Source organism: Anser brachyrhynchus (assembly GCF_964034855.1).
Source record: "Anser brachyrhynchus genome assembly, chromosome: 5".
Taxonomy (NCBI): Eukaryota; Metazoa; Chordata; class Aves; order Anseriformes; family Anatidae; genus Anser; species Anser brachyrhynchus.
In genome coordinates, this window is record NC_137699.1 from 1,085,731 (window position 1) to 1,112,048 (window position 26,318).

The 26,318-nt window shown below is 39.1% G+C and overlaps 1 protein-coding gene across 2 annotated transcripts in view; it reads right to left on the reverse strand.

Moving 5' to 3' along the window:
• Positions 1-26,318, reverse strand: part of PARVA (parvin alpha) — a 67,020-nt gene that overhangs the window by 18,481 nt on the left and 22,221 nt on the right. The window contains exons 1-6 of one of the 2 annotated variants that reach the window (XM_080593521.1): positions 17,074-18,205; positions 6,404-6,493; positions 6,234-6,304; positions 5,492-5,594; positions 3,113-3,253; positions 1,045-1,160 (exon numbers count right to left, since the gene is read on the reverse strand). In XM_080593521.1, coding sequence (XP_080449647.1) covers positions 1,045-1,160; positions 3,113-3,253; positions 5,492-5,594; positions 6,234-6,304; positions 6,404-6,493; positions 17,074-17,104 — 552 coding nt within the window. In that variant the 5' untranslated portion in view covers positions 17,105-18,205. Of the gene's footprint in view, positions 1-1,044; positions 1,161-3,112; positions 3,254-5,491; positions 5,595-6,233; positions 6,305-6,403; positions 6,494-17,073; positions 18,206-26,318 lie in introns of those variants that run through there. The other variant, XM_080593520.1, reaches the window with a different exon arrangement.

Consider the following 26,318-nt stretch of genomic DNA (forward strand, 5'->3'; position numbering starts at 1 on the left):
AGAGGCATAACTGCAGATTTTCTGGGGTTATCTCTCACGCTCTGAAACCCACCAAGTAAAATATGACAGTCAGTGAATTGATTATCAGATGTCACTGATACATGTACCAGAAACTCTCCTTCAAATTTCTCCCCAAATTACAAAACTCGTCTGCTGTGAATGCAGTAAGAAGTGGTTACTTTCTCAGATCTTGCCCACATTTTCAGTCATGCAAAAACTGAGTAACAGCTCTTTGCACAAGATACTTAGGGATAACTTCAGTTAAAAATATAAATAATGACAGTTACAGGGCGAAACAGAAAAGCAAAATTAGTTGGAGAGAAAGAAAAGAAAATTAATTGGGAAGAGGCCAAACAAGATAGAGCAAGGACAAGTCCAACAAAGTAATATAATAAACAGAATAACATGAAGAGTTTGGATGGACGTGGCTCTAATGAGGAGACTCACTGACAAAAAAATTTAGTTGTAGGGGTTTTTTGCATGCTTATGAGAAAGCTAACACTGTAATCAGAATAAATTAGCATGCACAAGGCTGGAAAAGAATATTTAGTCACCTAGCGTGAATCTGAATGTAATAAACAGTGACAATTCATCATTCAGTGTCAAGAATGATTTGAATCTCTACACAAGTGAGAAGACTGTCAAAAATGGGAAAAATAGTAACTCAAGAGATGTATTGAGAGATAAGAAAACGCATTCCAACAATAATAATGCTTCATATATTTTTCATGTCACAGTCTGGACACTTCACAATCAAAATATGATATTCTGAACCACAGCTCAATCTGGCAAAGCATTTCTGCCTTTTTCTGGTTGTAGCATTGTCAGCAAAGAAGACGCACGTGTGTTTCTTGTCAGCCAAGGAGAGAGACACCCGTGTGTCCAGACAGAAACTCTAGACGTCTTTTTCAAAAAAAAAAAAAACCAACAACAAAAAAACACCAACACCCAAAACAAAAACAAACAAACAAAAAACCCACCATCAACAAAAAAACCTCAGTCAATTTCTCAACGCTGCCAGAAGCTGTTTAATACCTCTCTTACCTGCACAACAACAACCTGAATGGACACGTGATCTGGGAGTCTGATTGGTGCTCGAAAATACTGTGATAATGCAACCAGAAGATGAAGTATTGCTACAAGACTTTTAGCATGAACAGCTGAAATAGATATTAAAAGCACAAGTTACAAACTGCAAGCAACTAGGGCACATATTTTTACTTTTTAGATTGTAGGGATTATACGACTCTCCTCCTCTTGCCACCTGGAGCCAGGGGCACTTTTAAGGCACCTCTCCTTTATTTGTCTCCTCCTGCTCAGCAGGCCATGTGGTAGCTGCCCAGTCAGTAATACACATCAGCACCAAAACACTAGTTTTTGCAATATATCTGGATGCCATAGGCTTCATGGAAACCTACAGTTAAACCAAAAGCCAGATTTCATGTACGACAGCTTAAGTGATCTCTATGCATTTTCCTTGCCTTTCTTTTTATTCCCTTTATTTCAATAAGGATATGGACTATCAGAAAGATATTTTTGTATTCATAGCATGCGCTTGTTCATTTTTAAGTTTCACAAAGTCTGCAGGATGATAAACGAGCCTATTTTGGCAGAAGCCTTACGCAATAACTTACTAAACTCAATGACTCAAACATTCCTCATGAAGTTGTTATAGTTCTTGTTATTGAAGCCTTTTCACAGCAGGTTTCATATGGGTAGTTAACACTAACATGACTTACAAGATATCAAAAGCTGTACTGTAGGAAATTTTTAATCAAGTATCAAACTACTGGCATCAAAATGAATCCTAATTCTACTTCTTATTACTTTTTATTTTTTTTTGATTTTGTACTCATAGCCTTCCGCAGAGTAGTATTCCAAAACAATCTTTGATAGCTACAGTACAGCGAATTTTACGTATGAACTAACCAATAACAATTACCTTACTTCACTGTACAGCAGGATCAGATTCACTAACATATCCTTCCTCATTATTGTCCACTGCAAGCCTCGACTATGCAGTAGAGATTTCTCCACCTATCCATACATATAAAACGTGACATCACTGTCAAATTTTTCTGGGGTGCCACTGGTAGGAAAGGAGGCGCCTTAGCAGAATGCTAAAAAGATGTCTGTCTGCCTAGCATCAATGTGTGCTACAGCTGGCTCCAGCTGCTGCAGCCTATCTTTACTTTAGCTCTAAAAAACGTGCAAAACATTAAATGAAAACTAGAAGTTAAATTATCAGACTGCTCCAAACACCCTGCATCCAGCTGTGTAACAGAAAATGCAAAAAAAAAAAAAAAGGGTGGGGGGAAGGTTGGAGAAAGAAGGATGCAGGAAACTCAGTGGAGCCATACAAAAACGAAAGTCAGTGATGCCTAATGTTCATTCTCCCTCCCTGGAACTATTTTTATCCCTATCGTAGATTTGTTGTGGACAGAACATAAGACACAAAACAGCTCAGCTCAGGACAGGTATAGGAACTGCTATATACTGTTCCAGGTATCCACCAGGGCAAAATGATTCTAGATACCAAACAGATCAAGAAGCCTGATTTTCTGTAACTGTTGATAACCTGCTTTCTGCAACACATATCCATTAAAATGTCTTGTGTTGGTCATTTCTATGTAGATATTATGATGTTCATTTCTAATGAAATAGAACAGGAGGGGACAGTCCTAATCTTGATGAGGGTTTTGTAATCAAAATCAGTGGCTCAGATTTAGTCTTAAACAATCAGAAATATTAATATCTATGTTGTACATCTTAAACAAATGCAGAGTCCGTGAACCTAACTCTCCTTCAGCCTAGCTACTACATTTATGTACATACTTACCCCTTTCAGGAAACCAATTTATTAACAGAAAACTTAAGCTGTTTTGCATATGGACTTAAAAGTTTATTTAAATTGGAGATTGAGCAGTAGGAAAAAGGGCAGAGTGTACTCTATGCGTTCACCCTTTTCTTTACCTCCTACTGAAGAGCAGCTCCTACCATAAATACTAGGTTTCAGCTCTCCCATAGCATTGGATATTTACATATTCCAGACTGCAACTACAAACTCTCAGCTGCCAACTAATGGGAACAGCATACAAAACAAGCAACTTACAGTCAACGTTCCACTTAATGCTTCTTGGCGGGAGTTTAAGGGTTTCATTGATCTTCTCAAGCACTGTCTGCAGCTTCTGTTTCTGAGCAATTTCAGATTGAGTAACTTCAGCAACATTCAGCTTCTCACTTTCAAGTTTCTCTGAAGTGATAATAGAAGTAAAAACAGCTAGTCCATGAGGGACATCCATGAGGAACACAAAAACATTGCATGCAGCCAGTTGTATATTCAAGAGATATCAGACTTCCTGTTTTTAAAATTATCTGCTTTTGCTTCCAGAACCACTTTCCTGTGCTCTTCTGAACTTCTAAAGAGACAGTCCTTTATTTCCCCATTGCCAAGGGGAAGGCCAGATATTAATTAATTCCACAATACAGGCTAATAAAAGTTTGTTGCAAATCCCTTTACGGAACATCAGACTGAGAGGTAAGACCCATTACTTCTATTGTTACCGGATAAAGAGTATTCTGTGTGTAACTGACTTGCACAGCAGACAATTAAACCTGGGAGAGACAGATACCAACTTTAAGAAGATCTGTGTCATCAGTCCAAGCCTCATTGGCTTTTCGAGATGTACAAAATTTACCTGGCTCACTTGTGATAGAATTGAACTGGCACCACATTCACAGAGGTGAAAGAAGCAATCAAGAAATCTGAAGAAATATTTATGGATGAATGAAAGCAACTAAAACCTTGAGCAATTGATTTCCATGTAATCACAGCCCTTTTCTGTACTCAAAATTTGCAGTAAGTTTTGAATTATTTTACAAATTTTTTGTTAATAATTAGTAGAGATTGCTAGGCTTATGTAAACTCAGCCTAGATTGCTTTAACCAGATTTCAGAAAAATCGATAAAAGTCTGGCATGAACTGTATCTACACAGTAGCATGTAATGGTTTAGGTAGATCAATTGAAAAGTAGTATCTTTTTCAAACTACAGAAAATGTGAGCATGAAAAAGGTTTCAGTTAACTGAAGACAGATTCAGGTGTGCAACAAGAAAACACGTAACCTATTTGCACACGGAGAGGGAAGTATGTGATGTTTGCGATGACTCAGAAGGACACACCCTGCTCCATGGATTTAACAGAGGTGTAAGAAGAGAAACAAGCTCCATTATAAAGAGTATAAAAGACACTGCCACTGTTCCGTAAAACTGTCACGAAACTCATAACCATTAACTAGGAAATAATGAAAATTTGGTGATAAAGGTTTCCTCACAACAACACAGAGACAAAATGCTTGGTCACCTATCAATTTTCTTCTAGAAAATAATATATTATCAAGTTTGGTAAAAGTTGACCTTGCTCTCACTGATGTCAACTGAATATCTTCCCAAAGACAGTGACTCTGGGCTATCAGTCTATGTATCTTGCCTAAAAAGCTGTTATTTCTATGGATTTCTTGTGTCTCCACAGAAATCAGTCTGTGCAGTCTCACAAGACCAAAGCCTTACATATTGTAGATCCATATCCGATCCATAAGAAATTAAGGATAATGGAAAGGATTCCACTGAAATCAGTAAGTGCTGGATCAGTATATACATATTTAGCGTCAGGCTGTAACAGCTATGCATTGGGGGGGGGGGGGGGGTTAGGTGAAGTCACCGAAGGTCTGCCTATGAGAATCAAATTGCTTCATTCCACCACCATATATCCAATAGCTTAACCATTCATAGAAGGGAATAGTCTACGTAGTCTTTATTAGAAGTGCTCACATGATGTTTCAACATTCATTTAAGATACTGAAAAGAAATTTACTGGAGACTTTACGAGCTGTAATAACTAAGAAAGTGGCTTCTAAGCCAACAGTTAAAAAACCACATGCCAGCTCTGCATTAGTAGTTTCTTTTCTCTGTTTCTCAACTGAAGTTCAGTCTGTGGTCCATTGGGTATCATTACCTCAGTAATGTTAAGAGACAGACCTCAAATCAGAAAGAAATTCCAACTTTCCAGAGGAACTCCAAGATGTGAATAAACTACAGTATGGAACCAGCACAGATTAAAAACATCCACCATTGTACTGAAAATACCCTTGCTTTTAAACTTACTTTCCACTTGTAACACGGTTAAGTTTTGTACAGCACATATGCAGATAATAAAATCAGAGTGAATGTTGTTGCCAAGACAAGAACCCCAGCACTCTCTAGCACCCCAGGTAGGCTTTATGCTGTTCTCATCAACTACAGAGCACCACACATTGCACTGTGGCTATGAGGACTGTGCATACAGCCTATTGCTCAAGGGTCTCGTAATACAATGCTATTTTTATGTCACTTAGTGGCATAACTGTAAGATGATACCAAGGCTCCTAAGTAGGAACAAGTGAACCACTTACTGACAAAGTGTCCCGACACCATGCATATATATTTTTTCTTACCAAATAATTTCTGCAATACTTGTCCATCATACAGGTCTTCAGCTAAGTCTTTCACAATAATCCTCTCTCCTACCAACACATCATTAATCCAGTCAATTAATACCTACACAGGAAACATAAATTTGGCAGAATTATACACTATTCATTTGCAATTTAAAACACATGTCATTTTGTACAATGCTGAAAATATTTAGCAGAAGGAATACCAAAGCTGCAATGCCTCAAAATACAATCAGTCTGAAATCCCATCAGAAGAAAATAAGGAGGACTCAGGAAGGACTTGTCTGAGGTGGCTGCATCTATATACCACAAGGTCTAGATGAATGTAAGATTGAAGCATTGCTTTCTGATGTGAAATCTGTCATTTGATTTCAGTAGTATTTTAACATTTTATTGCGTAGCTAAAGGTTTTGAAGCTGACTCTAATGAAGCTTCCTCCTGTAAGTTGTAACCCCAAGAATTACAAAGACTATGAAGGAGGTCAATGTGATTTTACACTGCAGGGTGGGATAGGAGTAAGAATCAGAACTCAGGATTTTAATTCAAATCATTAGTTTTTTTGTGCCTTGTCTAGAGAAAGAGACCCCAAAAACTGACCGGCACAGTTCACTGGGATATATGCACCATGTAGTTTCATTTAATTAATATCTAAACAAAGCTTTGAAGCATGCAAATGAAAGAGGCAGGGACAGCATTAAAAATAGTTTCACTTTCAAGAAAGTGTTTACGTGCTTTTCATTACCTTCATTAGTTCTTGTAATTTTGGGTCATTTCTTGAATTTGGATCAACCATTGTTCGGACTTCATTTTCCTCTGGAAGGTTTAAAAGGAAGATATTAGAAGCTATTACAGGCATGACACTTTATTTTACATCAAGCTTTTATGTTGAGATGTAAAATTGTTGTGAATTACCTAGCATAGTGTCCTCAGGGTCTAGTTCGAATGGAATCGGACTGAGAGGTAAGTTAATGGCATTTATTCCTTCTTCCTGTAATTCAGATACTAGGAAATAAAAAAGAAGAGCTTGGTCAAATTTCAATTCAATTTTACTTTTACTATTTCACTCTCACTAAAAGTAGTATTAATTGTATTAATTTCTTTATGAGAACATAAGTCTATTAGATAAGCCACTGGGTGTAATTACAGCAATAAAATACAGCTAACAAAAATGGGAGGCCCAGACAACAAAACTTCACTTGTTCAAGCAGCATGGATAATGGTACTGGAATCAATGTAATTTCCTCAAAGCTTTCTCAGGAAAAGGCCCATTGTCCTCAAATTTTAAATGCCTCGCTTGCGTTTTAATGGCCCTGACATTTTAACACTAATGAATCATTTTAGCTGAGGGAAATGATTATTGCTCTCAGCTACGTCACCCTTGCTCTGAAGGTGCTTCAAGTTTAGCTACTTAAGAAGAGCCAGGTCTGGCTATATATCCACACGTGAGCTGCCAGGCTGAATATCTATTTAGGACTGAAGGTGCAGTCGCAGCTCGTTGCTCCAGGAACACAGCCCCCTCCATTACTCAGGTCAGAGACCAACTAGAGCAGACTTGTGCCCTCAGGCTTTCTTTTGCAGAAACCACAGCAACAAGACACAGGGGGAAGATGATGAACCCTCAATAGTACTGCCTTAGTGTAGAGTCCAGACACAGGTTGGGAAAGAACCTGGACCTAGGAACGAGGAAGTAAACCAAAATCCCAGTTTGGACACTGCCCACAACTGCCAGGAAATATGGACGAGTTCTTACGCAGCCAAACTCCCTTAATGCTGCAAAAATCAACGCCTTCATGATGCATGCTCTGAGGACATAGGAACAGAGAGATCCAGAGAAGTAATCCTACCACTAGTTCTTTACTGTAATCTGTTTTGGACCTGGTACAGTTCAGAGCAACTTCATTCATGCCTCTGGGTGACCCAATCTTTAACGGGTTTCAAAAAAAACATTCCTTCACTACCCAAAAATGTCTCTAGAACAGAAGATAGTAAAATCAAACAAGTCAATACACTGATCCTACAGCTATGGAAGGATGCATAGCACCATGCATGGAGGGTGCCCACTTTGGTGATCAGTCAAGATTGCTTCTACTTTGTAACCAAGGAGTCAGTGCAAATTTGACTTACAGAACCAGGAAAGAGGTTCACTGTCTTCTGAATGACACGTAACTCAAGTTGCTTTGACCACTCATTTTGCAGTATACAGATCTCTTCAATAGAACTGGTTGCTAGTATAGCTGATTCAGTCTGAGTTCAAACTTCCTACATGTGTCCTAAAGATTCAGGTGGCTGTACAACAGCCTCTTGACATGAACTAAAGTACATTATTAATGTGCAGATGCAGATTCACTATCTAACATTTCAGTTTTGAAAATGACACAAACACACACACAAAGGTTTGGAGAAAACAGAAAAGTAGAAAATAACAGTAGAGATCCTATGTTTTGTTCCTGGACCCAAGACTGCCTAATAAGTAAGCTTTTGGAAAATGGATTTACCTCTCTGCCTTAACATCTTGTGTGCAATACGTATAGATAAATTTCACATGAATGTTGCAATAATGAGTTAGATGGTGTGATAACAGTACTTAAAACTTTCTAAATATTTTCTACACTTTGTGAAATGTTTTGTGCTCTGCCAGATGAAATGCCTATGTGCATTTCAGGAGTCTCTGCAGCTGTATTCAGGCATCTGTGTAAGATTCATAGCAGTAATGGCTGTTAGAATGCTTATTACTTTTAATAATATGAAAATAACGGAAAAATCCACTACCTTCAAAACTAAGACAGTTGCTTCACACACTCACCCTGCTTGTGCATATCTAAAATGCAAATACTGAGCAGCTCTAAGGAGTAATAAAATAATGTTGACAATAATAGTCCCCTAGATTGTTGTATATCCTCTAAAACTGAAGGCTGAGAGCAATGGACCAAATTAATCCCTCCTGTAACTCCACAGAGTTCCGAAAAGCTATAGCAAGGATGAATTTGGTCTAACATGTACAATCTCAGAACTGTTTACACTTCATGGCAATTTTTTGAAGTACTAGCACTCCTTGGAGAAAATCACGATTGGTTTTATTATCTACTTTGATTTTTTTTTTTTCATTTTGGTTCAAAATTGTTAGGTACATAAGAACATCAGTGGATAGAAAACCTCCAGGTGGAGGTCTTTCTGTTCTGAAATGTTTAGTTCATGAAGGACAACTGCACAAAGGTTCCCTAGGCAGAAAGCTTTTTTTCACATTGATCCCCAGAGGGAGCATAGTAAATAAAAGCCTTTCAAGCCAGCTGGCTCCACAGAGTTCTCCTATCCCAAATGGCTGGATGCTCTCCTTGGGCAAGAGCCTGGAGGAAGGAGACAACATGTTTTCCTGGTGCAGGACTGTGGAGGAAACTTGTGGCTCCTCTCGAAGAACCACTGGCACAGCTCATTGGCACTTCTCCAAGGAGACTGAGCAGACCTTTCAGGGCTGAATGTTTTGTAAGGCATTCTTTACAAGGTGGTCACCCACTGACAGCCCCTATTTTTGTCCTCCAACATGTACAACTACTACATTCTACTTCTAATAACGTGACCTTTGTCATATAATCAGAGTTTCTGATAATAAACAAAAAACCCCATGTCTTTGCATGAAAAGGGAATATAAAATACAAATAAAATTGTAATAAATACATAGGGGACTCTAATACATTGATCTGTTCTAGAATGCATTGCAAGTGCTGCATGTATGGTACATACAAGTACTGCTTTGCAGTACACAGGGATGCACAATTGGTGGACTTGTTCCCCTCAGATGCTCACCCTGATTGCAAATGTTTCTCGTGCCTGCCTGTGCTATATGCAGAACCTACCCAACCCAGTGCCAGATGATGAAAGATCCCAGGTAGATTGTTTGCCAAACAAACAGGACAGTGACACTCCCAGCTCTCCTCAGACGCTGACTTCTGCAGTGCACAACACATGCCCGAAGCTGCCATTAGTCCTGCAAGAAAGACCCCTCCTGCCCTCCCGCCCCCTGAAAGCAGAAAACATGATGGAGAAACTCCGACCCCAAGAGAATCTTTTTCATTTCTTCCCCAATACTGAAAAGACTTACCACAGATTAAGAGCACTACTAAAAGAAGCAGGTAAGAACGCATGCGTTATATTAAGTTGTACATAATGGGAGAGAAAAAGTATTATGTAACGCAACCTTTCTTTCTAAGAATTTCCATCAAAAAAATTCCATGACAAACCACTATTATACACTTAGGTGTTTATAGAGGAACCACAAAAATGCAACTAAGGTTACAAGCTTGCGTAACACAGTTTCAGCAGAAGAATCAGATTTTCAGCTGTTTTTCATTAGTTTTAATTATTTTCATCAAAATCACTTAATTTACTATTTTAATCATATCATTTTTTGAAATACTTTGACGAGTGACTTAGAGCCTCAGCAAGACTTCCTCTCTGAGTCTTACAGCGCAAAGACTCAGACCCAGAAGGGAGGAGGGGACACAGCTACAGTGGTTCATCTTGACCACACCAGTCACCAGGAGCCAAATCAGCGCAGGGGGACATGGGGCAGCTCTTCTGAAGGAGAGCATCCACAGGGCTGTCCACTTGACATCAGGTCTGCTTGGCCACCACATGACCCCAGCAATCAGGGGTGACAGTGCTCTTCTGTTCTCACTTGCCCTGCGGCCCACATGCAGCCCAGTGCATCAGCTACCTTGGGACCAGTTGTGCTACTTATACTGGCATGATTAGGGGCTTTATATTTGTGGACCTCAGAGGAAAATCCACTCTTTCTTTTCTCTTTTTTTTTTTTTTTTTTTTAAATGACAGTGCTCAGCGGTTGTACTTTTAAAGCAAGACCCTTAAAAGCAAGGGATTACTCAAGGCTCAGACAAACCTCTGTGGACTAGCAATGGTGAAGGTCCCAGTTTTTAACTCTGGATAAGGAATGGACACTTTTCTTCTAAGACTTCTGATTAACTTCCACGTGCCAAATCTGTTATGATGTAATCAAGCACGACTCCACTGCTATCAGCTGTCAACAGACTTCCTCATGTCACGCCAGCACCAAATTTGGCCCCAGAGCTGGGGAGCCCACAAGCTTATATCAACAGCAACTACGGCAGCTATTTTAAGCTGGATAGAGTTCTTACTGTTTTAGATGCTCTAGGATTACAAGGTCATAAACCTATGCTATCAAATCCACACGGGTGCTCTGAGCCAGACTTGGCCCTTTGATGCACGCATCCAACTGCCATTGAAACCCTTGGAAGCTGAGCACATCTGAAAGTGGAGTACTGCCCATACGGTTTAAATTGGCTTAATTCCTCTAGTACATGCAGCCTGTTGCTCCACATTGTATTTATTAGACAGTTTCATTTGGGTTTTTTACTTGTTTATTTTGTGTGCTGAAGGCTTTTTGCTGCCCTGTTTAGTATTCAGGGCTTAATGTTATTCTGATTTGAATAGAAAACATCTTATTATTTAACTGAGCTCAGAAATGCCACATCACCCAATGCACTCTGTGGTTTAGATGTATTTTAGCATATCTGCCCAAAGAATCATAAAATAAATACAGCAAGATGTAGTGTTAAATGGCTGAAGCACTCGGAGGAGAGACCATGTCTTTCTCGTTAATTGATTCCGTACTTGTAAAACTAAGATTACTCAAGTTCTGCAACACTAACGGATCGATTCCGAAAGTTTGTGATTACCTAGAATTGAACACTAATGTTGAGGGAGCCCAGTGCCATAGGACTTCTAACCTCAATCTTTAAAAATAACGAAAAAAGATTTAAATATATGCATATACACCACATAACTACATTAATCCCCACTTCTGCAGATCTTTAATTGCCTTTTTTTTTTTTTTTTTTTTTAATATAAAGCTTTTCCATTCAAGGTCTTGTCTGCCATTTTTAAGATTGTAAATAGTTGTTTTTTTGTTTTTTTTTTTGGGGGGGGGGGGGGGGGGGGGAAGCTGAGGTTTGTTGGCATTCACATTACTCCAGGAATATAAGTTTCATATAAAAAGTCAAAGGACAAACCACCTGATTCGTAAACTACCACGGCAGACTAACTTTAAGTGCAGTGTCTCTATCTTAAGCCACTTTTTCCTGGAACAAGCACAACTTGGAAGGCCAGCTACAGACATCACATTGCCAGAGTAACACTGGATATTTGTATATATACACCCACATTCAAACATGCATGCACATGCTACACACATTTATGTGGCCAGAAATAACAGCCAGTTTAGAAACATGCTGATTTCCAATAGGAAGTATCTTTGCTGCTCTTGTTCAGAGTGATCTGTTCAATTATAGTTGAGCGAAATTTAGATGAATTGGTTTTGGTTTCATATTCTCTTCACTGGGTACAAGTTTCTGATAAATGCTCATGACCTTGATGCCCTGCTTTTGTAACCACTTGTACAGAAGAGCAGATTTACTTCTACTGACTTGAGAGTCTGCAACACAGACCTGTGTAAAAGAGTTTATCTGCACAGATTTCCATGGATTTATCCTTTTTACACTAACTCACTGGCTCAGTGTGATTCCTATTCCCCCCCAACATACTCCACTTTTATACCCTGATATAACTCCAACAGAGTAATTCTGACTCTGTACAGGCAAATATGAGAAGAGATCCAAATTACCTAAGATGGTCAGAGAGAGAAAAAAAGACAGTGACAACATTTTCAGAAAGTCCAAGTTTAAGCTTTTACAGAATGATACCGTTTTTTCAAGCAAACGTATGCAATTGCTTTCTGGACCATCCGAAATGTTATTTTCTAATGTTTGTGTATGTGCATCTTATAAATCCACAAAGGGAAAAGAAAATATTAATCTAAAACGGTACTGCCTAATTTTCTTGAATACATAATTCATCCAATATGGATTTTGGCAGCTCAGCTTTAACTCCGAAACAAAAGAAATCCACACAAAAGACAATAAATCTGCATTACACATGGTACTAAAATGATCCAATTGATTTATAGATGTTTACAAGTTTGCAGAGTGTGACACAACGTCCACCAGAAATTCAATATTCACAGCACAAAACATCATAAACATATGTCTGCAACTACAAAGGGACCTTTTTATGTGGGGATCATTGTTAAAATTGTCTTCAGAACATAAACCTTAAGTTGTAAATGCTACTCCCCATTTATTCTCCAAGACATAACAAATGAGGAAAGAAAAGCAGAGATATGTTTGTAATTGAAAATGTTTCTCAGGAAATGATCTGTACAGGAACATCATTCTCATTCCATTAACTGCTGACTCCAAGCCAACCATTTGTAAAAGTAAATAAATATGCAAACTGGCTGACAACAATGTGCCTGCCTTTAATGTTACTGCATTAGTACCCCATCTCCAAAAAAGAATCTATTTTCTTTTCTCATTTCTCCATTAAACCAAACACAGCATATACACAAAAAGAATGGGAGAAATGCTCTTCACAAAAAAGAATGGGAGAAATGATACAATTTTATTTTCATGTGTGCAACACAAATTAAATGCTTATTGCCCTGAACTTCCCTGAAAGTCCAAAGCAGCTCCAAAGTACTTCAGTGCCTATTTTGCTACACCTTTCTTTTTTCCAATTAGCAGGAAAAACACCCTCCATAGACTGACAGATCTCTGGTCTGAGTAGGTAAAAAACAACAGAATAGGGAGTTAACCCAATCCTTTTAAAGAGTACATGTGATTTTCTGTGCTTCGTCACAAGTAGCTTCCTTAAGCCTTATGTGCTTTCATATTTCATTTAGGATGAAAGTTCTTTCTCAGAATTTTCCTGCAGTTTCTAACAAGTGGTGTGGTGTTAAGCTAAAGCAGATGCCGGTCATTCCATTCATTCCTTCAACACATCCCCACAAAACATCTTTTAAAATACATAAGCAGCATCTGCAGATGTTTTGTAACGACTCTCCCCCTATAGAAGTGTTTTAAATACGACTGAAAAAAACCCACAAGACTGCACTGTGAACAAAGGCAGACAGGAGTTCAAATGACTCTGCTTTTCCCCCACTGAAGAATAAACCATGCCCATGAGAAACACTGCAACTGTTCCAAGCTCTTAGCAGTACATGCTGTGCTAGATCTGATCCCTGCCTGAAAACTCCTAAAACAGTCTCAGATACACTTGTAGGGTCCTTGATGCCTGCAAGTTGTTACCTGGTCTGCACCCTGTAACCCTAAATCCATTTTTTTAAATTGAAACAAGTCCTCTGACACCTATGACTTCCAATTTATTGAGATACTGCACATCTCAAAACTATACAAGGTGGTTGGGGTTACATAAAGACAGAAGGGAGCGTGTTTGTACCCTCCACAACAAGTCAAGTCATTGGTCTATCTCGAGTTATGATAAATCTGCAGCTAGCAACATCCAGAAAAGAGTCAGAGTCCCCCTAACCAAGGGGAGGGGATTGTTCATCCTGTAAATTCACCAGCTTGCTGCAACAGTTTTTTCAAACTATGGTGGAGCAGAGAAGCAGATTTTATAGGACTGACTGTTGCCTCATGTTCTCTCAATCACCAACCAGCTAATATAGTAGCTCTTCCAACATCAACAAGAGGCGCTCATGCAGAAAAGACAAAACCAAAGATCTGTTCCAAGAAGTCTTTCCCAGCTCGACAAGTTCTAGCTATTCCTAAGAGAAAACCCAAAAATAGTCCTTAGGAATGTAAGGGCACACTAGTAGCAAGCTGAGGATTTCCTGAATTTCTTCTTGTGTGTGTAAGCCTCGTTTCTGAGGGAGAAAAAAGTGTCAGACCCATAGCATCTCAATAACCTAGATGACTACTTTTTCTTGGAAGAATTAAAAAAAAAAAAAAAGACTACATTCACTGGAAAGTTGAAGTTCTTTTTCAAGGACTGAGAGTTGGTTTACTTATCACACATGGCCATAATTTTCAAGCTGTAATTCCTACAACTGCTTGTGTTTTAATATAAACATCTGGTCATCTTCAATGAATGACTTTGTGACAAAGGATCAAAAGATTTGTAGTAAGTGGCCAGGTATTTATACATCCCAGAATGAAAAACAAACAACAACAACAACAACAACAAAACAAAACACACACACCTTGATTTCTTCTATGAGTTTCTTGTGCTTCGCAATCTTTCTTCAGTGTCAAATTCAAAGGTAAAGTTTGAGGGTGATACCAAGGCAGGACAAGTAGAAGCAAACACAAAGAAGATGGGATAAGAGTGACCCAAAGAAATTAAAATTTTAATGGATACAAAAATGTAGATTTATTACATTTTTGTGTAATTTGTAGCTTGCAGTCCATGCTTGGCTACTTTCTGCATCAATCCTGAACATCTAATGGTCGTTCTCAGATTCAGTGCAAATGAGAATTAAGTGTGGGACCTAATTCATTTCCTCCATTCTAAAAGTTTTAAATTTTCTGCTATATTTAATATTTGTGCCTAATGCACAGATGGTTTCTAAAAGTCTATGCAGCGTGTCCTAGGAAATTCAAGTTTCTTGTCAAGGACAGAATCAGGATCTAATTTGGGAATAGGGATCTAAAGACAGGCCTTCAATGTGAAAATAGTAAGCTGTGGCTTTGACTGAACCAACAGAAATACTGCTATATTCATTAAAAAATGGACTGGATTTGATGGAGTGCAGAAAAATGAAACCTTAAAATGACAGAATTATATCTGATAGCATATACTGAAGAGTGAAGTGCCTCTTGGGGTTCTCTCGACCAGTGTGGAGGTTGGTGTGCATTGACAGCAGAAAAACTTTAGGCTTAGACTGCTACAGAAAAGACTACAGAAAAGGTAAAGTTGTTTCTGCATCCTTATTTCATTTCAGTGTACATCATCAAGATTGGATCCTTCAGGTGATCCCTTTGACATGCAGAAGCTCTGATGTCTGACAGTCCCTGAGAAGATGGAAGTCGTTTGAGGACCTTGGTCAGCTTGCCAAGCATTTCACCTGACTGTATTTTAAGAGAATACCACAGCCAACAGTGGTGTGATCAATAGCATGGCTGTGGCATTCTCCTAAAATGTAGATACATAAAAGTGCAAGATAATGATGCAAGACAAGATTTTGGTAGCACAAACTGGAAATTACATTTGGCTTAGGAAAGCACAGGTAGTTAGTTCTCCATTTGCACAGGAAATCAACCAACTCCCACAGTCTAGGTTCAAGTCCCTTACTCCGAATTAATCAGCTGAATATCCCACCAAGAGAGGAAAACAGCATTATTCCTACTGTACAGCATGGAAAGCAATGCACTTCTAGATTAAGGGATACACGTCTCCTTTCTAAAGGCACAAATTACACTTGTAAAATGGAAGCTGGGCACTTAGAAACACAGCCTTAAAAACCCATCTATAATGTTACAGGAGGGCAGAAGCAGAATGGACACTAATACCCATACCTCTTGATTCCCAAAGCCATGCTGTAGCAATGAAGTCATCCTTCCTTTCATAAAACCAGCATTAATGATTTTCATCCAGCCTTGGCCTTGCCCTTCAAGGGCACTGCCTGCTACCCTCCTGTGCATTCCTGATCCTGCTCATTTCCTTATAAAACTCAAACAGCTGCTCCAACTTCCAAAAGCTCCATCTTAAAACAAAAACAAAAAGCAAAACCTTACTGACCTACTCATCTGATTATGGTGTTCACATGTTTCTTATCACACAATGAGATGCAAGAGATGTAAGCACCAGCACTGCAAGGGTAAACCCACAGCTTTGAACTGCACATGCACTGAAATCATCTACTTGCTACCACCTGTCAAGCACTGGCAGACAAGAGAAACACATCTATGTAGTGTTCCTACCCGTGAAATGTATTCCATGGATCCCTAGCACTACCAGGTTATCAATTTCAACATGCAAAACCTTCATACCAGTAGTAGCTCTGGTACAGCATTTCCCACTTTGCATGTGAACACAGGAAAAAATGCAATTCAGGTACCCAAATAACCTTATATGGATTTTCCTTTATAGCACCAACACATTTCCCATAAATACCATGCAGCCTTCAGTTGTTGATGTCATAAATGATCTTATGTTACTATTCCTATTAAGAAGTGTTTATTTTTTTATGAAAATAAAATTTTCATTTTATTAAGCATGAGTATTAAACTCACCTAGTGCATGGCACAGCGCATTTGAAAATTCCTATCTCAAACATGCTTTCGACTACAAATGACAATTTTCCCTGGGTGGAAATTCAGCTGATAAAAATCACTATTTTCACACTGAATCCAGTACTACTTAAGGACTGAATTTGTACCAAACTGAATAGAAATGCATATTCACATAAAATACCACTAGGATGGAAGAGTTAATTAAATTACTCTCATATTGCAGAAATATTTTCAAAGAATAGCATTCAAAATGAACAAAACACTATTTTCTTCCTATACTACCCAGGAAAAGTGAAGTCTGACAAGGGCAAGAAGATGATAAACTCACAGTCGTCTATTCAAAATATTACAAAACATAAACAACTATCATTAGCAAAAATACAAAGTCAGAAGTAATACTCCCTAGGTATCACAGAAACAAAGAAAAAATAATTGACTGAGTCAGGTCTAGTCTCCTACCTTTAGGGCAAAATGCTCCACAGCCCATCATAGGGTTGCCAGGCCACCCTCATAGTGCATCAGAAGGAGAACTGCAGTCTTTCAGGTGTTTGAAGCCCCTTGCTCTGCAGGCCCCTTTGCTGCTGCTCTTCAGAGAAGCTGTTTTAGCTTTAGAGACTGTTTTCTAACAGAATGGTCCAAGCAAATCACAACTCTCAGCTCAGAGCATCGCCTCAGAACAAGTGGCTGACTGCCTATATAATTTAATATGATGCCACATGAGACTCATAGACCATCTGCAAAAGAAGCTAAATCTGCTTTTTGCAGCTTGGTAAGTTGCATTCTGAGTGCTGGGATGCAGCTCTGTGTGCTTTTGTTATCTGTCATATAACTGAACAAAATGATCAAATGGCATGTATAAAGCACACGTTTTTACCGATCTCGTAGTCAGCTTCTACTGTAGATAAGTTGTTATTTACAATTCCCCTTAAAGCATAGGAAAGGTCTGGGCACACAGATGACAATATTGCAAGTGATTTATTATTTTTTTTTTGAAACAAAGGCTGGTTGAAGACTGAATTCAACAAGAGGTACAGAATCCCTGAAGCCTGTTGTTAGAATTGAGATGCGTGCATGAGGTGAGCAAATTTGGGTCCTGATCACAGTACTCTTTTCTCTATAAATACTTCCCTACTAAATACCAAATGATTAGAAGAACTCAAATGGAAGGAGATTAAGCTCTAAAATGGACAAAAACATATGAAAGAAGTGGAGGAAAGGATAGGCACAAGCTATTGAAAGAATAATAAACTACTGGTAAGAGATGAACTCGTTTATGGGCTATGAATCCTTCCAAAGAGGGACAGCAATCAAAAGACAATCTAAAGCAATTACTTACTGAGGATAACAATCAAATTGCTATGAAGTGGTCTACAAACTAAAACTTTTCACAAGCTGTGAAATGGTTAAGTGTCTGTTTCAAACTAGAGCCTAGATGAGGAAAGTGACACATCCTGGCTCACTTCTAAACAGCAGAAAGTGGTTACCTTTCTAGTTGCCAGCTTCACTTAAAATACCAGTTGCAAAAGGCAAGTATGGAGAATCATGAGATACTTAATCATCCAGGGTTATTCAGCTGTGCTAGACAACAATGCTTCCCCTGGTTTCATTTCACACATGATCCCCCGAAAGAAAAAAAAAAAAAAAAAAAAAAGATACTGAGCTCTCATCAGGGTCCTGAAACCCCACTCGCTGCCAGTTCTGGAAAGTCTCCAATACACATTGATCTGCAGTTACCGGGTCACTCCTAAAAGTGACTTTCCCTCGCCAACAGCCCTATTCTATGTTGTAGTAGTTATGTATTACTCACAAGTAGTAATGGGGCTCCCCACTCCGACTCCTGGAGTCCCACTGCTTTTCAGCACTGGGAAACTGGATTGCTGAACTGCTGAATAACAACAGCATTCAATTACAGGACAATACAGAGCTGGCAGTTCTTTACCAAGCTTTTCTTCTCCTAATTTCTGAATAGAATCCTAAGTATCCCACATGCCTCCCAGGCAGGATTGCCATAATAATGTAAGTACAGTAAGGAAAAGCAAGTTCCACTTGAAACCATCAAGAAGGATGCTGAAGATATAAATATCTGTGTAAGAAAATTCACAGACTCTGAACCAACAGCAACCTGCATCATCTATTAAACTTATTTCATAAGTGACTAATTATAAAGTGACACTTTTTTGCATCCACAAAAAGCTATTTTTTCAAAAATAGTAAATGAAAGTTGTCTTTTTTACAAAGAGTTTTTGTACCTACAGTAGTAGCCTAAATACCATGCCCATGTAACTTGTTTTAATAGGTATAGTTTCAATAGGGTAAGAAAGCTCTGAATTAGCTGAAGGAAAGCTGCTTTCTCAAAGGTCATAACCTGGTGAGAAGTTGACAATAGCAGGTCTGAAGCGCACAGTTTGGGGACAGGAACACTGAGGAGAGGAATTTCTGATCACACTCTCCACAATCCATTTTCACTTGCCACAAACATAAATCCAAGTGGGACTTAATTTCTAACTCCCGTAATCTAACAATAACAACAGCAGCAACACAATCATCATTCCAAAAGTCTGTGCCTCCCCATTCCCTCAGCAGAGATCACTGCAGAGAAAAACAGCACATTGGTAAGATGCTTTGGGCCTAGCGTTTCCCAAACTGCTCCTAAGGGTTCACTTTCAACCCCACAATTTTCAGCCTTGTAAAACCAGAAGTATAGCCAGGGAGGACTGAAGTCTTTTTCAAGTGGTTTTGGCCATCAATACAGGAAACAATTCAAAGGCAACATGACACTGATAGCTTAATTTGTGAAAATGGATAAATACCATATCTGCCACATAGCACATTAACCCATGTAACAAATAAATACAGAAATAGCACTGCAATGCTTGGTTAAAAGGTTTTGGTTCACAGAGGAGGAAATTTAATTAAAGCATGTAATGTCAATTACTGTCGTTTGTAATTTTATTTTGCTTCCCTAGAAACAATACAGATGCAGGATTCTAAAGCTACCTGAATGTTTGATGCAAATGGGATAAAATTATCTAGCTTCTGAGAAAATCCAGATAGTAGTAGGAAAAAAATGCATTTTTACCTAACCTCATTCATGGATCTTCTTCAAAGTGTTGATTACATGAGGACTGACATGCCTCCAATTTAAACATATAAGCCAACAACCCAGACTGAAACAAGACTTTTATGTTTAAAAAATTGTGTTAAGTCATCAGAAAGGTTGGGAGGGAAGCAGTGGCCTAATTCTCAGCTCCTGTAAATGGGCACAGCCTTACTGAAGCCAACAGAAGAGCATTGATCGATATCAGAAGAGAATTTGTCTTACTGTTTTTACTGATTGATTTTAATAGGAAAATTACAAGAACAGATCCTTAATGCTTCTGTCTCTTTCACTCTGCTCTGAGAGTGAAAAAGTGACAGAGACCTAGGAGCTATGTAGAAGACTCCAAGTATCTCACCACCACAGTAATAACCATTGCCAAACCTCTTCTCAGTCCCTTTTCTCCTTTGCCATACGCAATGTGCTGAAGTGTCAGCATCCACTTCTGTTTTTATACAAGCTGCTTTTCAGCAGTAAAGCTCAGGGCTACACAGCAGTATGTTACCTATACCATATTCTCTTGAAGTTAGGAAAAAGTACCGGAAAAGGATGAATGAAACTTACTGTCGGTGAAACATTAGATTTATTTCGACCTTGCAGAATATCATCTGAGCTACCACTAGCATCAGCAGGAGAATATCCACTGTAAAGACCTCCAAGCCATTTTCCTTTAAGTAGGACCACATCTAAATATGGCAAGCATGCCACCATTCAAAATCCTACTTTCCTCAATAGTGTAGTACTACAGTAAAATGGTGATTAGTATTACAGGAAAGAGCTAACAAAAGAAAGAGGAAAGCAATCAGATACTTTAATATGTCTCCAAATGATACACATAAATCGTGTCTATCAGGTTTCCCCAGGCTATTTTAGGAGTATGCAGAACACAAAATGATGCAGATTCATTACAAAAGTCTAAATCTAATCTACTTGAATTTAAAATGCCAGGAATCACCTACAGGAAGGATGAGAAGGCAGAACTCATATGTGTAACAACATAAGCAGAAAGAAGAGTCCTACAAACTGGGCGTCACATAAAACGCTCAGTTACCGAGAACTTATGGTTCAGATCTCTTGCAGTGCCAAACTCTATCAGTACGTAACTCCAGCGAGGGAAATGATATCTCCAAACAGGCTTTCTGCCTTTCCCAGTCCTCACTAAGATGATATGAGGCTGGCATCTGGGACTTCGGGGGTGGCTTTGGGGTATGAGTGACACCGTTTTGTCATTGAAGGTCTCAAAGGTCTGCTACAATGTTTGAAATCCAGCTATTGAACTCTCTGAAATATTCTTTGATTTTCACAGTCCACTTACATGAGGACACATACGATATAAAACTTTTTGCATGCTGGGTCGACGTTTCACTATGCTGAGGAAATCCTCTGCTGTTCCAACAGGCCTGGTTTAAGGTCCCTCCACATCACTTTCACAACCAGCACAAAACCCTACAAAACAAAGCCAAGAAGCTGCCCTAGGACAAACAGCCCTCTTTACCAGGGCTAAAATCCAGAAATGATTCTCTCCAAAACAGACTCTGTAACGCAGAGGGGTGTGGAGGGTGAGGGGGTAAATATCTGAGTTGTATCTTTAGATGTGCGAATTATCAAACTGTGTTCCTCCCAGATAACATATGGGAACACTGGCAAATGTCTTTCAAAAGGGCCAAGTCCAGCTAGACCTAGGTGACAACTGCAAAAAATTAGACTATTGATAAAAACAAAATACCATTGACAGATTTGAAGATACCCTTGAATACCATTGAAGATCCCTGTGGAATAACAGCTCCCCCAGCATGTTACCATTATTTATAATGCACCTTTGCCTGGTGTGAGTGTTAAGATTTTTTTCCTTAAACACACAGGAAAAAGAGAATGATGTTATAGCTATAAATATACACATTTCTTTATACCTTGTATCATAAACAAAACCCTTACTACAAACATGTGCAAAGAAAATCTGATTATTTGGAAGGCTCAGTAAGACAGCCTCTCTAAGAGGTTTCATTCCCTGCCATCAAATCAGGTTTTACTCAGGTCTAAAATTTTCACCTGGAGCCAGACTCGCTGTTATATGCTCACATTTTAAACCAAATGCTGGAATTACTTTCCTTTCATTTTCTGTGTAAATTATGCTGGATTGAAATTTGAACTCAACAACACTACTGAAAACAGAGAAAAGACTTCAAAGTCAGCAAAATATCAGCACACAAAGCTCTTATGTAAATCATAACTCCTGCTGATTTCTCTCATGACACAAAAATATTACTCAGCAAAAGTAAAGGCAGCAGAATTAGCTACTGAATAGTTTGCTCAGTGTTATGATATAGTGTTCCCAGTGAAAAACTAGTGAACTGATTTACAAGGATGTCCAAAATCAGCTCAAAACTTGTGCCAGAGCACGGAAAAAAAATCCTTATTTATAGACCTGCATATTAACAACCCGCTTTCTTTCTCTTGTCTCTGCCTTCCATTTAAGTATTCACATTACTTGAGTTGGATTTCCTTTAGGTCTGGGTCCTGTTCACTAAACTGCATTAATACACCAATTCCATCTCGTGATCTCCTTTTCTAGAACGTTGCCAAGCTGGCAATATGGTTCCTGCAAGACTACTTTCCCTGACATGCAGTAAGCTATTTATTGACACACCACTGTTCCCATGCCGTTCTGCACCTAAGCAGTGAACTGGATAGCAGTTCCATATGTTGGAGCTGTTACACTTCTATAGAAAATTGTATTACTTTGGGTAAATAAAAAGCTAGGAGCAGCAGGAAAAATATCATAAAAATGAAGCCGAATTTGTTTCGTCCTGCCTCCATCAGCAAATTTGGTCTATGACCTCTGCACATGAGTCATGCAAGCACTTTAAAACTTGCAGTGATTTATCTTTTCAGGATTGGAAGTTCAAGGCTTACATTTCTATTCCCCAACCATACATTATTTTTCTCCATACACAATTTCTTGATAATTATCTATGAGCTAAAATACATAGGCATCTTTTTTTGCCTAATTTGTGGTGCAAATTAACCCAAATCATTCATCTCAATAACCAGTCTCTGTGTTCTTGGCAGAATATAGCTGATGTGTAGGTTATTCCTGGAACCATACTACATAGATGCTCTCATCATAGTTTTAGTCATGGAAACAGGCTTCTACCAGGCATTGTTTGTGAAAAAGGAAATTCCCGGCATATCTATCAGAAACAAGTAGTAGTACAGTACACCACTTTATAAATAAAAGTATCTAAATTTTATGCAGCGCTCATAATTTTTAATACAGACCACAGATGTTCTACAAATCAAGTAACGCTTGTTCGAGCACAGGGCTCTCGTCCCACTCCGAAAGCACGTTCTCTATTCACAGTCCCTCTACAGCATGGCTCCTCTCCTCCAGTCCTACATTCATAAACAGATGAAGAGCAACAAGTCAAAACACCATATAGGCACCAGCAAAACAAAGATCTCCTCGTCCATCACATGCATACAAACTACTGAATTTCACTCTCAGTACCCTAACTTACACTCATCTGCAAAGCTAATTGAATCTTGTTAGCATATACCCCACCATTTGGTGCTGTCCTGGCAGTCAGCACCACTGCCTCACTTCACTGAGACAATCCCAAATCAAGCAGGATTGTTTCTGGACTTCTGCAGGCCATTACAGAACTGCATGAAGACATTTGTGAGATGTCTCCAAGAATTCACAGTGCTTCCATTATGTGGGCATACTCTGGAACGGTGAGATAAAAGGTAACTCTACAGCCCACTGTCAGAATTTGGTATTTCTTATACGTATTTGAAATCTGAATTTTAATCCAAGAATGTTAGTGTCAGTGTTCAAAGCACACAGTCCATTTGAGGAGCAATGTGACAGTCAGCACTTGGGAGACCTAACACTTCACTGTGTGGTCTTACTGGGCTCCTACTTGAATTCATAGTCTGCTTTGAAGAGACTACTTTTCAGTTTCTGTACACGTTATCAGTTGGGGTGTCAGGTCCACAAACCTGTGTTTTTCTGTGTTCTATTTGACCTCTACCATAACACTTGAAAAACAAGATTAAGAGGAAGACCTCATAGTAAAGGATAAAAATCAAGCTACTACATCAAGATCTGTCATGTTGACTGTGACCTCCTCTTTTAGATTACCCTCTAGGGACCATGTTAGGAATTACTGTAGTGGTTATAGCTGCAACTGACTAAGCACTCATTGCTTCCTGAAAAATTTAACAAATAATCTCTTCAGTGAGAGAAGATATTAAAAATAAATAAATAAAATCTATCACTACAGCTAAATTCTATAGGGGCTATATGTTCTCTGCATATGCCCCTAGGATATTTTATGACAACAAAATCAAACTGTCTAGCATCTAACTCCTGACTGTATGGGGTGCCACTGTTCTTCCCTTGTTCTCTCTTCAGATGGCCCTGCACACATAACAAGAATGTTTCCCATCTTACTTCTCTAGAGTACTAACAGCGATCAATATTTCTGGTTTATCTAACGGGCAGTCTCTGGGCTCTTGCAAACCACTTGTTGGCAGCTTAATTTAGATGGAAATCTGTATTCATCCTTAGCCTTGCTTTAAAATTCCTTTCTGAAATGTACAGACTTTAACCATCTGAGTATTTTTTTCTAGTCTGAATGAGTTAAAATGCAGGTGAGAATCCCCTGCTGAATCAATGATCAGCTCAAGCACAAAATCTAATCCCTCTGACAGATCTGGACTCAGTTTTAGAGCTCTACTACAAAATATTACATCTGTGAACAAATTAATCTTAGTTTTTTTCTGTTAGCTCTCCGGATATAACCAGGGACCTGAAAGCTTCTGTTTTTCTTCAAATATGTCCATTTTCATTAGTACTACAGAGCATGTCAGGCAAACGCTGCCCTTCATTACTTGTGCAGACCAACTGCAATTAACAAGTATGTTATAGTAGCCAGGACGGTGTCTAAAGCCTTTTTCCATAGCTGTGCTTGCTCTGTAGCATTAACAGGAAGAAGGTAAGAGGTAAGCATCTGTTGACTCCAGGCACAAACAAGGGTCAACAAATCTCTGCTGTTAAAGAACTACAGTGGCATTACAAGCCTCATGATATCACTCTCATGTAGATAATGGTCATTATCACTGTTTTATGGATAACAAAACAGACAGAAACGAGAATTTGCCTGCACCCTCAGAACAGAACCAGGATCAGCACTCCAGGGCTGCTGGCTCCCAAACACAAACTTAATCCATTTCAGCACCAGTCAGCCCCCGCCCCTGCCTGAATAAGCTTCACCAACATGCCATGGCACCACTTTCATCTCACCCCCTTTACCGTGATGCAAGCTGGATGCCTCCTGAACACGCCTGTCACCTTGTCCATCTGTCCGTTGCCCCCACCCCTTGTTTGTTGTCACCTTTCCACTCTCCCACCCCAGTGCTGCTGCTGCCACTTCCTCCCCACCTGTGCTTTTGTGGCTCCCCCTTCTCCACCATACAACCAAAGGCACAGAGCCAGAACTGGTACGTCCAACAAATCTCCTTTTCCAGAAGGTCCCACAGGGAGCAGAACCAGAAATTAAACAGCAAAAAACAGTGCCCTGTGCTGCCAATTCAATTTATCGGATTTTGAATGTAGGTATTAAAAAATATTAAAAGGGCTATTAAGTCTCTCATGCCCCACTTAGTGGCACCTTAAACTGAACAAACTTTCTGCCTTAGAAGCCTATTTACTCCTCAAAAGGAAGACGAGGTGACCGCTGACTTTACATTAGCAATGACACAGGTTGTGTGGTCCTCAGCGTAATCTCAAGCCTCCTGTGATTCCTCTAAAATATCTTTTCCTGACCATTTTTTTTAGAAGTATTAAAAAAAAGTATTCAAAAGACAACTTGCTTAGTCTATGCTTCTAGAAACCAGTGCTGTCAGAATTAGGTTCAAAAGCACTGCACTGGCAAGAGAAATACACTTAGATTGATCAAGGCTTCAATGAAGGCTTCTCGTAATAAAGTGAAGAAGAATAAAGTTACCTTTAACAGTAAGAGCAATCTACCATTTTGTTGAAGAGTACCCCCAGTTAACCCATTTTCATGAACAAACAGGAGATTTCCAGTTTCCGGGCCCTCACACAGTAAACCTGTTGGTTTATAATTACTACTCTCTTTGCTTTGCCAGGGCAGGGGGAAAAGGGCAGGTGAGATGTCGTGCGCTACCACAGTAGCACCTGCATGCAAATGCAGAGATATCAGCTTAGGGTCTCCGAAGGGAGCCACTTGCTCTAAGTAAATGCTGTTTGACAGCAGCTCCTAATAAGAGGAAGGAAATGAGAGAGAGAAAGACAACTGATAGGAGACAAAAGGACTTTACAAAACAGGGCTTTATTGCTTTTTGTCTGTAGCATTTTCTCTTTGTTCTGTTTAAGCGCTGAACCTTCCAATTCCAGATACTGCACAAAAGAGATACCTGTCTAAGAAAGTTTATTTCAATCTGGAACTGTCTTGCAAGATGCCTCACAGACTCAGCAGTCCATTATTAGGAGTAACAATGAACTACCTCTAATTAATTTGGCACAGCCTTTGCTTCTGATACCAATCAAATCAATATTAATGGGGAGTTTGTGCTCTCT